This window comes from Dermacentor andersoni, chromosome 6 (genome assembly GCF_023375885.2).
Source record: "Dermacentor andersoni chromosome 6, qqDerAnde1_hic_scaffold, whole genome shotgun sequence".
Lineage (NCBI taxonomy): Eukaryota > Metazoa > Arthropoda > Arachnida > Ixodida > Ixodidae > Dermacentor > Dermacentor andersoni.
Window position 1 is genome coordinate 10,180,435 of NC_092819.1, and position 15,186 is coordinate 10,195,620.

The 15,186-nt window shown below is 47.1% G+C and overlaps 1 protein-coding gene across 3 annotated transcripts in view; it reads left to right on the plus strand.

Annotated features, from left to right (window-relative positions):
- LOC126521681 (uncharacterized) overlaps positions 1-14,788 on the plus strand; it is a 41,556-nt gene extending 26,768 nt beyond the window's left edge. Inside the window, exons 4-6 of one of the 3 annotated variants that reach the window (XM_050170410.2) lie at positions 11,624-11,656; positions 12,756-12,800; positions 13,876-14,788. In XM_050170410.2, coding sequence (XP_050026367.1) covers positions 11,624-11,656; positions 12,756-12,800; positions 13,876-13,905 — 108 coding nt within the window. In that variant the 3' untranslated portion in view covers positions 13,906-14,788. The remainder of the gene's footprint in view (positions 1-11,623; positions 11,657-12,755; positions 12,801-13,875) is intronic. The other 2 variants (XM_055065809.1, XM_055065810.1) reach the window with 2 other exon arrangements.
- Positions 14,789-15,186: the final 398 nt, after the last annotated feature.

A 15,186-nucleotide genomic window follows, 5' to 3' on the forward strand; every position in this document is an offset into this window, starting at 1 on the left:
GCTACTTCAGAATCGGAAAATGACAGTCGGGTACAACTTTAGAAAAAAAGGGCGTTTACTCCTCCAAGGCGGATGCACACGAGCCTCCACTAATGGGCGCGCACTCTAGACTGACGTCACAAGCCGGACGGACGGTGACCCTGCCGATGGAGAAGATGGCCACCCGAGCTTTGAATTGGGCCGAATCGCGTCAGCCGTGTGCGTCTGCCCCGCGTCCGAGTGAATTCCCAAACTGTTTGTGGTGGCCTATCATGCCGGAAATATTACCGCGAGCTTACAATGCATTATTTGTGCCGCGTGCGTTTATCCTGAGCCGTGATCTGGCGAAGGAAGATTGCAGCGAGGCTCGCTGACGCTACGCTACGCGAACTGGCGAGACTGCAGGGTTGCAAATAATAATAAAAAAAGAACGTGAAAAGGAACAACAACAAAAAAAAGAGTCACATTTTTGGAAATAAGTTTGTGAGAACACAAAACCAAGACATATAAATCTTGCGTTACATAAAACCAAGAGTATTTATTTAAAGCGCCGAATGAAGCATTTTTGTACCTTTCCTGCCTCGATCGTCTACTCGCCCAGGTTTGTAGTGGTTTCGATAAACGCATTGTTTTTTAAGTACATGTTAAATAGCAAATGATTCATTTTAATCTCGGAAGACGAGTAGTAAATGTGCCACGTACATGTAAACCATTGCAAAAGCCATGCAGAGCTGCTCTTTCTACTTTAGTCCCTTGCAATGAAGCTAAAGAGCACACGACGCACAGCATTGTAGAAGGCACGGGGTTATTTTTCCCTCGTGATCCGGCATGGGCTGTAGTATTCCAATCACAAGAGCTCTACCAAGACAGTCATAAAAATACAAAAGTCTTTGTTTATACAGAGAATTACGAGTTTTAGAAGCAGGGTTTTTTGGGCGGCACTACTTTAGTCGTGGAGGCAATCGGCTGTCACGCTTCGGTCATCTGGACGGGGCCTCCCCTTTTTTTCTAATGTTGTGCCCGACTATAATAGAATGAAATAGAGGAGGGGGAAGATAAGGCAGAGAATGAGTAGAATCGACGCGGTCGCGAAACGAGGGAGTAACAGCCTTGCCACTCTTCGCTCGCAGTTTCCGTAGAAATATGGGGGAGTGGGGGAGATAAGGAAAATGTGACGTGAGAAGACAAGGAAACGCTGGATAAACTTAAGTTGAAGGTACGGTTTGGTACCTTCCAGCTATTTCTGAAAAATAAAACCATGCAAAAATGTCTATCCGACAACATACGCAGGGCGTGCAGAAGCAGAGCCGCATTAATCCGCCTTTTGCGATGCATTGTGGCGCCATCGTGCGGTGGCCCCGAGAAACAATTTGGCAGGCACTGCTGCGCGCCTAAAATCCCTTGATAATTTGAAAGTAGCGACACTCTTTGAACTCTGCCGCCGCCGCTCGACCTCCTCGCCTCCTCCTCGCCCCTTGCGCGTTCCCCCGCGGCAAGCAGTTTTCCCCCCGTTGCACGACGATTGGTCTCCCTGCCGTTGCCCTTGGAAACGCGCGGATCTTGAGTTTTGCTTGTGTTTTTCTTTTTCGTTCGCGCCATTTTCCTCCTGAGTACGGCTGGCTCGGCGCTTTAGCTCGGCGTAGCGAACGTTGTGCGCTGTTTTTCCTGCTCTATGTGCTAGCGCTATGCCGGGCTGTTGCGCATATAACTGCAGCAGGAAGCTTGAAGATGGTTATGCAGTCTTTATGATACCACAAGGAAAGCGTGATGGCTTGCGCAGGAAGCAGTGGCTGCATTACATTGAAAAGAACTTTGTTCCGACAAAGAACAGCGTTCTTTGGGAGCTGAGGCGTCTTTCTTATAGCTCCTAGCAAAGCGTCCCGTAATGCTGCATTTTTTTTATTCTTCCGGCATCCTCACCAGCGTTTTCGTTGCAGTTGTCCTCAGTATGCTTAATATTCTGGGGCGGCTCCATCACCTCGCACGTCGCTAACTGTTGTTATTCAGTCGCAAGTGCAGCATTATAGATTCTGCTTTGCGCTCTGAAAAAATTAGCGGCAAGTATACCCGTGGTATTGCAGGTGATGAGCGTTAGCTAGTCAACATTGAGTTTCTTTTTTTAAGTTTTAAGGCGAAAGCCTGTAGATCTCTATATTTCAAGGTCGCGTTGTGAACTGGAAGTGTCACGTGACCCAAGGAAAGCCAGAGTTAACCCAAAGCATGTCCACTCCTGTATAAAAGAATGATTGCGGAATTAATGAATAATTAGTGATTGACATAAGGTGGATTAGGGAGCATTAAGGTTGATTAGAGTGTATAAAAGAAGATTAAGGTGGATTAGAGTGCATTAAGAAGGATTAGGATGCATGAATGAAGATTAAGGTGGGTGGAAGAGGATAAAAGCGGAATATGGTGGATTAAGGTGAAGGGCTGATGAAAGGGTCTTAAGACCGATTAGGATGGATTAAGGTGTATGAACAAGGTTTAGGGGGGATTAATGTGGATAAAGGAATATTAAGATCGATTAATGTGGATTAAGGTGAGTCAGGGTTGATAAAGGAGGATTAAGACCGATTAGGGTGGATTAGGGTAGATTAAGGTGGATTGGGGACGATGGAGCTGGATTAGGCTTTATAGAGGTGGATTAGGGTGATGTAAGGTAGCTTGGGACAATTTATTTCATTTCATTTCATTTATTTGTTGTTTGAGACATACAACTGTCTCAGGGGCTGCAGCAAAAGGCAATATTCTTGCCTGACAAAGGCTGCAGCACCCAAAGCATGTTGACACTCTGAAGCAAACAACAGCACAACAAGTGTTACAATTTTCGAAATATGATAACATATAAAAAACGATTAACAATTCGAATCTCGATCAGAACATGTTAAAAAGGAAAACAAAACAGTAGGAGGATTAAGAAGGATTAAGTTGAATTAAGGTACATGAATAAGGATTAAAGTGGATGAATTAGTATTAGGGCGGATTATGATGGATTAGGGTTCATAAAGGAGGATTCAGACCGTGTAAGGTAGGCTAAGGTGCATTAGGGGCGATGTAGGTTGATTAGGTTGTATTAAGGTGGATTGGGAGTATTAAGCTGGATTAAGGTAGATGAAGGAGCTTAAGGTGGATTAGGGTTCATAGAGTATTTAGACTGATTAGTCTACCATAACCCTCCTAATGCACACTATTCCACCGAATCCACGTTCATCGACCTTAATCCTCCTTCATTCACTTTATTCCACCATAATCCACGAGAGTCCTCCTTAATGCGCCCTAATTCACCTTGATTGACCTTAATCTACTCTAACCCTCCTTAATGCACTTTAATCCTTCTTAATCAACCCTAATGCTTCCTCATTCACATTATACCACCCTAATCCACTATAATCGTACTTAATTCACCTTAATCTACCCGAATCCATATTAGTCTACATTAATCCATTCTAATCCACCTTAATCGACCCTGATCCTCCTTTATTCACTCTAATTCACCCTAGCCCACCATAATCCTCGTTAATGCACCCTAATCCTTCTCAATCCACCCTTATCCTCATTCATGCACTATAATCCACCCTAGTCCACTATAATCGTCCTTAATGCACCTCAACGCACCTTCATACACCTTCATCGACCTTAATCCAACCTAGTCCTCCTTTATGCACCTTAATTCACCCTAATGCACCTTCATCGACTTTAATCTACCTTAATCCTCCTTAATGCACCCGAATTTATCTTAATCCAATCACTAATCAATCATTACTTTGCTAATCAATAATCATCTCTTATACGCGGCTGCACATGCTTTGGTTCGCTTCCCGCCTTCCTTCGGTCACGTGATATTTTCTGCAGCTCACAACGGGACCTTGAAACAGAGGTCTAAGGCTTTCGCTTAATAAGCCGCACACAAAGGGATTTGTCACAAGCAATACTAGATCAGACACACGAAGTAAAGCATCTGATCAAGTGGCACAAAAATTGCCTGGAGTATAGAACTCACCTCAAAGCTCCCTTTACATCGGTGTACCCCGCTCATACGGCTTTAAGAAAAAAACCAACCTCCTCATAAACATTGCCTCCAGCATTAGCGATGCTGTTATTAGCATTTCTCAAAATTTTTAACCCCACTGGGGCGCGCAACTGGCCCAAAATAACACGCCTCCATAAAAACCTGCGGCCCGTCCGCGGGAGCCCCGGAGGAAAAGCGCGCCGTGCGCAGCCAGCGGGCGAGGATAATCGAGGAGGAAAGCGCCGTGAGGAGGAGAGTGTCGCTACTTTCAGATTATCAAGGGGTTTTATGCGCGCCGCGACAGCCACGCCACGCGAGACTCGCGACCGAACAAGCAGCGCGTTACACAAGACCGAAACAACATGTACGCCGCGTCATACTTTGTTATCGTCAGCTGGCCATCGAGCCCGCTGGTGAATGCTTTCTACCGGGAGGTTTATTCAGCGTGACGAACGGCTGGAAGAAGAGCTTCGGCAACGCTTTACAAGCTCCTCTTTGGCCTGAAAGCGCTGCGTCTGTGGCGTAAAATGAATAAGTAATAAAACAGCATGAGTACGCACAAAAACGCATGACTCGAATAGGGCATGCAGTGTATTTCTTAGGGCGAATATCACGCTTCACCACTGCATGTCTTGCTTTATGGTTTGTCACGTGCTAGACGTACATGCGTACACAGGCAGTGGGGAGGCCAAGAGAATGCCAAGTTGCGTAAATTATTTACCCACATAGAGTGTGTGTACATCTAGAAAAATGCAAAAAGAATGGTCAGGATAACCAAAATCGGGGATACCCCCTGTTTGTGGGGCGCCCGTCTTCTTAGAACGCGCCGCGGTACGAACATAGCGGTCGACCGCGTTCTTCTTCTTTTTTTTTTTTTTTTTTGAACTCGTGTGCGCACACAAACAGCATCAGTACTGTCACGTAGTAGGGACTTGGTCACGTAGTAGGGACACAGTAGCATTACTGTGAATGACGAAGCTAACTTTTATTGGCCGAACCTATGCCAACAGAAACAGGCTACACTTAAAGCACGACGATAGCAGCGAAGACAGTCGGCACTCGTCGAAATCTGATCAGCGCAATCAGCGGGTCAAGCGCGTCAGCTTTTATACATGAGCCATCGAACGGTCGAGAGTAATCGCTGGTGCCCGCGTGTCTTCCAGAAAATTCTACACCATTCGCGTCGCGCATACATGCAATCAGATTACACAAGGTTTGGCGACGACAGACAGCGGATAGAACGATCGATAATATTCGATAAAATTCTGATACACGCGGGCGCATCCCGCGCTGAGCGATAACATTTGTTTAACGGTGAAAAGCGGTCACCCGAAAAAGATAAACAAGTGCACGTGTCAATATGGAGCTCAGAGGTCTGGGCGACAGCAAAGGCGCCCCAGGAATGTGTCAGTTACACAGCAAGACGCGTCACTCGACTCCAGAAGATGCCACACAGGAAAATGAGCCTTAGTACATGCCGTACTAGCTCTCGATTCGCTAAACGAACATAAAAGCCTTCTGCAAGTAAATATTATTTTACTTGGTGCCGACAAGAATGACGAAACAACAACTAGCAACGATTGCTAACTAGTGCCATCAGCTACTTGCACAGTGCACGCTGTTTCCCACGTCAGCCCGGCAGTGCAGGTGATCTTAGCTCGGACAGATAACTACACCGAGATCACCATTCGCTGAGCGTTTCTAAAGCTGTAAGTGTGCACGGTGTGAAGTTGCGAAATGGCGGCGTTCTAGCGACGGACGTACAGAGACGATAGAGAAAAAAAAAAACATTTCGCGTTTCACTCAACCAGGTCGCGCGAGCTCAGAGATCCTTTGTTTCGCTAGCTCAAACATACATTTGCGTCTTCATCGAGATTATTCGTACGAGTCAGTAATGACAAAAACAGAGACGTAAACTGCATACGCCAATACATACTTGTCGCAAAGTGCAGCCCTAATCCAGGCTTCACGGCGCTGTCGACCGCGTTTTACCGACGGAAATCGGAAAATCCGCATTGCCCTGCTGGGATGGTCGCGGGAGGTGCAGCCGTAAACGAGACGCGACGTTGGCATTGCGCCAAATTTCGAGGGCAATCAAGTTCGAAAGGCGTTCCGTGCGCGCGGCAGCGAGAATGGCAAGGCTGACGAGTGAAAGAACTTTATTGGAGTTCCGGCGAGGACGCGAACTCGTCGCGCACCCGGCTAGTCCCACGTCAGGACTGGAATGTGTAGCCTACGGGCCCGGTCGCGGACATGCCGGACAGCCAGGATTCGCTTGTCTAGACCGGGGCTACGCAAACGTGAGTCCCACTCCTCTTTGCTGAACTTGGGGTATCTCGAACCGCACTCTCGGAGCATCTGTGCTGGAGTGGAGGTCTGCCCGCAGGAGGGGCAGGCGTCGTCGCGATGTGCGTCGGGGTAAACCGTGTAGAACGGCAAGACACGGATATGTGACGGTCTGTAAGAGTAAGACAAACGGCTGGCGCCTTGTTCCACTGACAAGTGCAGCGCCTGCCACGGCCGTACTCCACTCACTCGGAGGAGAGAGTCGAGTCCGGCCGTGTGCCTGCCAAATTGCTTCGGTCCTCAGCCGCTAGGGCTCTGCGCATGCGCAGTTCGGGGTTTCAAAAGGCGGGTTAAAGCGCACCGTAGGGTCTATCATCACCGCACGTCAGCATCACTGCATCACTATCAGCACCGCACGTCAAATCATCTCTTCTGCGTCCGCCGTGATAGCTTTGCGCCTATGACATTGCTCGAGGTCACGGATTTGACCAAGACAGCCGCATTTCGACGGGGGCGAAATAAAAAATGGTCACGCACTTTGATCTATAGGGACACGTTAAAGAACACCCAGGTGCCAAAATTACTCCGGAGTGCGCCACTACGGCCTGTCTCATAATCCGATTGTGGTTTGGCACGTACAGCCCCATAATCAAATTTAAGTTTAATGCTTCTGCCACGAATTGATGTGCCATGTGAGGCAATGACAATGCTCAACTCTCTCAGAGGTTATGAAATATGGCGCATAACAACGCCTCAAGCAAACACCTCTCCCTTTGCATTTTGTGTATAACGCAGGCAAACACCAATGGTGCACGCAAGGTAACGTTTAACATAAGCTCACCACTCTCGTGTTGGACAAAACGTTCTAGAAATTGAACATTTGCTGTGAACATCACCGCTAATTATCGTCAGTCAAAGCAAACAGCACAAAAAGCTTCGCGTACGTCAATTACCACAATGCGTGGGACCTGCATATCTTTTTTAACATAGGTAGGACATTATGCAACACAATAACAAGAGCTTGGTGGCGCAACCCACCGCTCATAATATCCATCCATCCATCCATCTTAGGAAACAGGAGTGCCTTCGCAACGCAGTGAAACGGGTTGCAGACCACAGATGTATGTATACAATGTATACATAAAACTATATTAATTGTCTGAAATAACTACGTCCCCATAATTCAATAATGTTTAACACTTCTGCCACGTTGCGATGTGCCATGTGAGGCAATGATAATGCTCCACCCTCCCCGAGTTTTAAACAATGATGCACAACAACGCCTCAAGCAAACACGTCTTCCTGTGTGTTCTGTGGACTACGCTGACAAACAGCAGAGGTTCACGCAAGGTAACGTTTAACATAAGCTCACCACTCGTATTGGATTAAACGCTGAAGAAGTTATACATTCGCAGCAAACATCGCCGCTAATTATTGTGAGTCAAAGCAAAGAGCATACAAATCTTCGCTTACATCAATTCCCGCAGTGCCTGGGATCTACCATTCTTACAGCGAAGCTGTATACGTCTACCGTCCAAAGAAATTTTCGTGTCTTTGGCGTGGTAAGCAAAAACTCGCCATACGTAGGCCGATCCCGGAGATAGTGCAATGCCGGGTCGACCCGCGGCGGAGGTGAAGCAGGCCTTAAGCACTCACCATACGGGTGCAGATCTCGAAGATAGTGCAATGCCGGGCCGACCTGCGGCGGAGGTGAAGCAGGCTTTAAAGGGGTGGAGACATGAAAATTTTCGTTCATGCGTTCTTCAATTCAAGCGTTGCGTACTGCTTCAGGAAGCACGATACCGCGGGATTCATATATACCCGATAAATAATTTATTAATAGCATTATTATATCGAGTGATTTCGGTTTCGGTTTCTGGGCTCCGGGTGATGCTATGACGTCATAGGAGAGGAAACGCAACACGGCTTGGTCACGTGGGTCACAAAAATAGTGACGTAAAACTATGCTGGGTCGTCTGCTCGCGCATACGCGTGCTCTGCCAGCAGAGGTAAACAACTGGCGATTCGAAGTGCATGTCGCGATTGGTATAATTATTGCGAAGAGCGACAACAACAGTAAGAAAATATTGCGGCGTGTGAGAGTCGGTGATTCATTTCGAAGCGCCGTAAGCTTTAGCTATAAGTGAACCGGAAAAGGCCTAGCGACGATATCGGCGGTGCCGAACGATCCGCGGTGGTGAGGCTGCCGGCGGTGCCAGAGTGCCCACTCCACGGTCGCTGATTGGCATCTTCGCCGTACGGCTGCAATGGGTCCCGCACAAATGGGTCCCGGGCCCGTCCTCTCTACAGCAAGGAAATCTCGCCGTTCGCGAGCAAAACCGCCGTCGCACGGGGGCCCGCGAATGGCAAACGGCGTGCGGCGAGTTTCCGTGCTGGTAACGTGGACGGGCCTTTACACATTGAGAAACGCCAAGCGAACGAGAGACCGCTCCGAGCTACCGAACTATGCGACTGGCACATGCTACGTCAACTGCTCTCCGCGAGAGCGCTGTGCATGTTAGCTCGGTTACAGTGTTCTAGAAGCCTGTAGCATAGAGAAAGGATATTTAGAATGACAGGAAGCTGACCTAGCTGCTTAGGATTCATAATGCGAAGAACGGGCAATTACGTGCAGACACGGACACAAGAGGAGAGAAGCGGACAACACGAACGCCGCATATCCTGGTCCCTTTCGGAGTCCGCCGGCTAGTGTTACACTCAATGTGAAAGACCTGTCCACATTACCGGCACGGCAACTTGCCGCACGCAGTTTCCCGTTCGCGGGCCGCCGCGCGGCGTTGTCCACTTCTCTCTTCCTGTGTCCGTGTCTGCACGCCTTACCCCTTCTTTGCATTAAGAAAGGATTTCTATATGCCTGTAGCTCGGTCATAGTGGAGGCTATGCTCGGTCGCTCAGCTCAGCAGGCTCCGTAATCGGCATTTCATCGCTACTCAACATACGTCACATTTTTGTGCTAGTGTGCTATGACGTCAATATTTTCGTTCCTCCTCTGCGACGTCATAACTGCCGCGCAAGCGATGGGTCTCGACTACGAGAAGGAGCTTTTAATGTCTTTTTGGAGCTGAATAAAATTATTTTGAAATGTTTGCAGCGCCCAATACCTCGTTGTGGGTGTCCTCGCATGCGGAAGCAGCCTACAACATACTTTTCTTAGCCTCAAAATTTGGTGTCCCAACCCCTTTAAGCACTCCCCATGCGTGGACCGATCCCGAAGGTTGTGCAATGCCAGGCCAACGCGCGGTGGAGGTGAAGCAGGCGCTAAGCATTCCACATACGTTGGCCGATCCCGAAGATAGCGCAATGCCAGGCTGACCCGCGGTGGAGGTAAAGCAGGCGTTAAGCATTCCACATACGTGGGCCGATCCCGAAAATGGTGCAACGCCAGGCCAACCCGCGGTGGAGGTGAAGCAGGCGTTAAGCATTCCACGTAAGTGGGTCGATCCCGAAGATAGTGCAATGCCAGACCAACCCGCGGCGGAAGTGAAGCGGCCGTTAAGCATTCCACATACGTGGACCGATCCCGAAGGTAGCGCAATGCCAGGCCGACGCGCGGTGGAGGTGAAGCAGGCGTTAAGCATTCCACATACGTGGGCCGATCCCGAAAATGGTGCAATGCCAGGCCAACCCGCGGTGGAGGTGAAGCAGGCGTTAAGCATTCCACATACGTGGGCCGATCCCGAAGATAGTGCAATGCCGGACCAACCCGCAGTGGAGGTGCAGTTCGCCATAAACAGCTTCCCTGGTCAGCCTTCTTCACAGAGTGGAAGGCAGACTGACGGACGCATATGTTTCCTCGTTGGGTAGGTCATAGAAATGCTTGCGCATTTAAACATTAGAATAAATTCGAAAGGAAGAGTACTTACTTATTTAACACGTTGGTGGGGGTGAGTTTCGAGCGTACGACCCCGCGCTCAGAAGCCGTGTGTCTTACCCAGTGGGCGAAACAGCCACGCTTACAGGTGAATATATTTAAAACAATGTGTTGTACGCTACCGCGGTACAAAACAAATGTTAAAGGATAACAATTTCTATGAAGGTTTTCTTGAAAGATTTGGTGATGGTGGAATAATAGCCATCTCTAAGACCATATGTAGAGCTGACTTGGAACATTGCAGCATATCGGAGAATTCCTATAAGGCGGAAATTCATTCCCAAACACGCCACATCCCCGATGCGTTTCGGTGTTCGCTGGTTGCACCTTCCGTTGAGGCTTTCCTTCATTGACCGAAATGCCACCGGTCTCTCAGGGCCCATGCGCTTGGCGTCGCCCTACACAGACAGATAAGCAGTCAATGAGCTGATAAGGATGATAGTGAGTAATGAAAGGTTATATGGGTCGCATCGCGGTTGATAATGCTTCGACGCAGATGGATAAGATGCTAAAGAATAAGGGCTTATAATGGTCGGAGCAATTCCGATAAGGTTGATAAGAACCGATAAGTGGCGGATCAAGTCCGATAAGTTTGATAACAACGGATAAGAGTTGATAAATGTCAGATCTAGTCCGATTAGGTTGATAACGACCGATAAGGGTTGATAAGCGTTTATACTTGTCGGATGCTTGTCACAATGCTTCTGTATACCTAAAGAACTCCAGTAGAGTTTCTGTCTTAATGCATTTTTTTTCTTTTATTACATGAAAGCGCCCAGTCATCGTACCTCTGGCGACATATATGCCAGATTTTTTAAGTGTGTAGTTGTGTGATGTCGGTGGCAGCGCCTGAGACCCGAGATGTTGTTGTAAGCCATACAACGACTTCTCCCCTAAAGCTGGACGCGCACAGCATCGATCTTTCTTCTTTAACTCTGCGCTTCTCCGCGTTCGACAGAAGTAAGCCTTATCTTCTGCCCCCTGTCGCCTGTATTCACCTTCTCTCTCCTCTTATCCTATCCTCGTTTACAAGACGATTAAAATGCGGGTTTCAGCCCCTAACCTGCATCGAACCGCTAACCAGTGATATCGCGTCGCATTCACGCCCCGATTTTTGTGACGTGCAAGCACACATTACGCAAAGAAGCCCCACTACATGCGGTGTCCATATTGAAGTCGTCACGCAAAAGATGGTATAATTCATTATTTGTAATGCAGTCTAAGATTTAAGGCCTCGCATCTTCACTAAGGAGTCGGAAGCTATATGATAGAGCAAAATAATAATGATAAATAAAATGCCATGAAAAAATTTTGGTTGAGTACCTCTGGATCGTTTGAACTCTCTGCTTGCAGCCATGATTTCAGTCGATCTCTTCTTGTTGCGCGATGACAGCGCGTTGGTCTTCCCCTTCTATAGGTCATGCTTTAACAATGCGCTGATTTATTTTTGCTTTCAGTCAATTAAATGCATGCAGTCACCAGAAGCCTTTGTAAGTACTTTGTTCATTGTTTGCACTCTCACCTGCTGGCAGGAATACTTCTCTGTCTATTACGTCTTGCACGCTGCTATGTTACGTGTTATATTTATATTCTGAAGCTGCAAATGATGTAGACGAAAATTCGATGTGTCATTATACACAACACAGTACTGTGTTTTCACGAAGTCGGTGGATATCATGAAAGCTAATGCTAATTAATGCGGACGTATTTACTTCTCAGTTGAATGGAATTGGCCGGTTGTGTAATAACCTGCAAGTGAATTCTATGCTCTACAAGCTTTTAAATGAATGCAGTGCGTGGCGCGTGCAACCTGTCTCTCACACGCATTCAGCTAGCCAGCTCCTCCAGCCCGTTGTGCACAACGATCTTGACCGCCACTGAGCTAAGGCTACTGTAAATTTTGAATTGACGCAGTAGCACAAACGCTGTTGCGGTGAAGCGTTTGCTTTCTTTGTGGCGGCTTGGTGGATTCTGCCATTTGAGCTTAATCTACTTAAACAGCGATGTAGGGAAAATATAACTGCTCGACGACGAAATCAAACCATGGGATGGAAGTACGACTCGACGAGGTTACCAGTAGTCTAAACTGTAGGCAGGTTCAGATTGAACTACTGGTGTAATAGACCAGGCGTATCTTTGTTGAACTGACGATATTCAGGCGCTCTGTGTTGTAACACTGCGCAATTCTGTAGAGAACAGAGCCGGCGACCAGCACATCTGCAGGGGTTGTACAGATAGCGCGGCAAGCAAGCGCACTTGTTATACGAGGGCTGTCATGTGTGCGAGCTGTTCGGCGATACAGCAGCAGCCGAGGTCAGCAAAGTCCGCCAACATTTGTCTAGAAAGCTGCGCTTTAAAATATTTGACCCAGCCATTGGGCTTCTCTGGATACCCGTATAGTATAGGACAGCTTAAACACCAAGTGAATTGGGGAAAGAAATAAACGTCCATAGATGAAAGCTTTATAAGGAATCTGTGGAGATGATATATTTTTTAAATAAATTCAATATATATAATTGGGTATGATGCGTATTTTTGATTATTGCGCTCATTTCGTTCCATTAATTTGAAATATGTTTCGCAACTCAGGCGGTCATCGGAAAGAAACAGCAGGAGGCCGTGGCACCAGCTTTCGTACGTTGTAAACATTTTCTTGTTACTTTTCCTTGTTTTACCTGTACGCGCCGTGAGACTTCCCCCACCTTTTGGGTATCATATACCAGGGCATTGTGTTTTGCACAAGCATCCACATATTCAGCGTTCTGAGTCATGAACTAACAGTAACTGACATGCGCTTCGGCGCCTCTCATACCTTCCTTCTGTCGTGCAACATTTCTGCCTTCCATTCCCTTTACCCCAGAAAATTGCAGGAGTGCTCCTTTTCTTGACCTAAATAATCTTCCTGTCACATTCCTCTTTAGCTCTCCGATCATAGATTTCAAGAGGAAATGCTTTACTAACTACACCTTTAAGCATGGAGGGTGTCACATAAAGCGTGCATTAAGTTGACAGGGATAGCATGGAAGTCCTATCCCTGCCAATGCAATGAAAAGCAATGAATGTTTTTTCCGCGAATCAACCTTCTTTGTGAATGCAAAGGGCGCTTGTGGTGCTTGCTCGAACGGAGTGAACAAAACGCGCGGGGCTGAACTGGCGTTGCCTGAAGTCGCACAAGACGATCGCAACTCACCGGATGCCGTGGGCGCCACAGGTTCTTGCAGTGCCATTCTGGCGCGTTGCACTATTGCACCACAATGGCGTGGGCGCGAGCTCTTGCGTGCGCTCTCTTGTTGTGCTTCATTCGAGCGAGTGTGATGTGAAATCGTGATTATATTCTACCATCCGATCGTTATCCATCGATATCCGCATGGCTTATCCTCGTAGACCTCATGGTCATCTGTGACCTGTGCATCGCTAATGTCTACCTTCTACAGTGCGCGACTCTGCAACGTCACTTAGTTTTGACTATAAAGTGGGGCAGTAAATATTTGCGAAAGGCTTCGGTTTATTCACAGTGAAAAATAAATATACAGAATTGCTGCTGTCATGTGCGTTTAGTTTGATTCTACTCTGAATTCAAATAAAACACCTGCAGTGACGCCAGAGCTCCATATGCCGGAATAAATTGCACTTGTTTCAATCATAAGTAGAGTTGTCCTGAGGTGCCTATTGCTCCTGATTTTATTTTCATCTCTGATGCTTTTCCCAGAAATGCCTCATCGACAACGCCCTGCCTTGAAGAACGTCGACGCAGCTGCAGAGACAAGGCTTTCAGTACAAGACTGAATTTTCTAGACTTGCGCACTTCCAGAAGTGCTCTGCGACGACTTAAAAATAAGATCGTTTGGAAGTTTCGAGCACATTATTAGTTGACAATCCGATATTATGGCCGAGTCCACATAACTAGTTATTCCATCAAGCATGACGCACTTGCTCTTTATTTTACTTTTACAATAAAAAATACTGTGCAAGACATATAGTTTTTTTTTAGTGGTGCCTGCCAAGCCGAAAAGAATTGCGCGACCTCTGCTGCTATTCGCAATCCTCACTGGCAAGAAAAAATAATAATAATGATCAGCAAGGGACTGAAGTAAAATACAAATTAAGCCTACTTTGTGCGGATGTTCTGTGGCGTGTTGTATTCCTATAATGACGTCGTTATGGCCATTTAAGATCGTGGCGCGCAATTCAACAGAAGTCTGGTCTTCAAAGAAACCTCCAATTACCAGTCACAAAAGAAATAAAAAAAAAATGAAAATAACAAAAGAAATTAAAAAAAAGAAAGAGAAAGATAGAACGAAACAAACAACGAGGTTATGTTTCGGTAAAACGAGTTCTTGCGCGAGTTGGTCACTGATGCAGGCATTGCAGCGACTGTCCGTGTCTGTCAGTGTTCCTTTGTTTTGTGTGTGTTTTTTGGCACTGCTGTTATGCCTGCAACGAGGTTATGTGTTTGTGCGTTTGTTCAACCAATATAGCATAACTACCATACATGCCTCAATATAGCTATTGAGCAATACAGCTTCGCTGGCCTTCCAACTTCACACAGTAGAAGGGTTCTGAATTTTTTTCTACGGGATACGTAACAATATCAGCGAATAAAATCCGCATGGTAAACAGCAGCCAACGCAGTTCTGCATTCCTTTGCGTTATGTATGTTTGCTTAGTGGGGCGTGTATAACTGCTCCCCTTCTCCTGTGCGTGCGTGCGTGTCTTCGACACTTCCCCGTCGTCCTCCTCGGTTTGTAAAACTGGGCATCCTCTATGAGAACATCCTTGGCCGGCAATTCCACAGATTTGGCAGGTGTGACAGTGCTACTGATCAAGTGCCCGAACAGGCAAGTAATCAAGAATCAAAGAGTGAAGTCGGCTATAATATCAGCCAAATGTGAAGAAAGAATTTGAGTACACAAAATGGAACCATAGCGAGAAGATGTTTTTCCTTAATTATGGGCTTTTAGGCGCCAATACCACGATCTGATTATGAGGCGCGCCGCAGTGGGGGGCCCAGAATTAATTC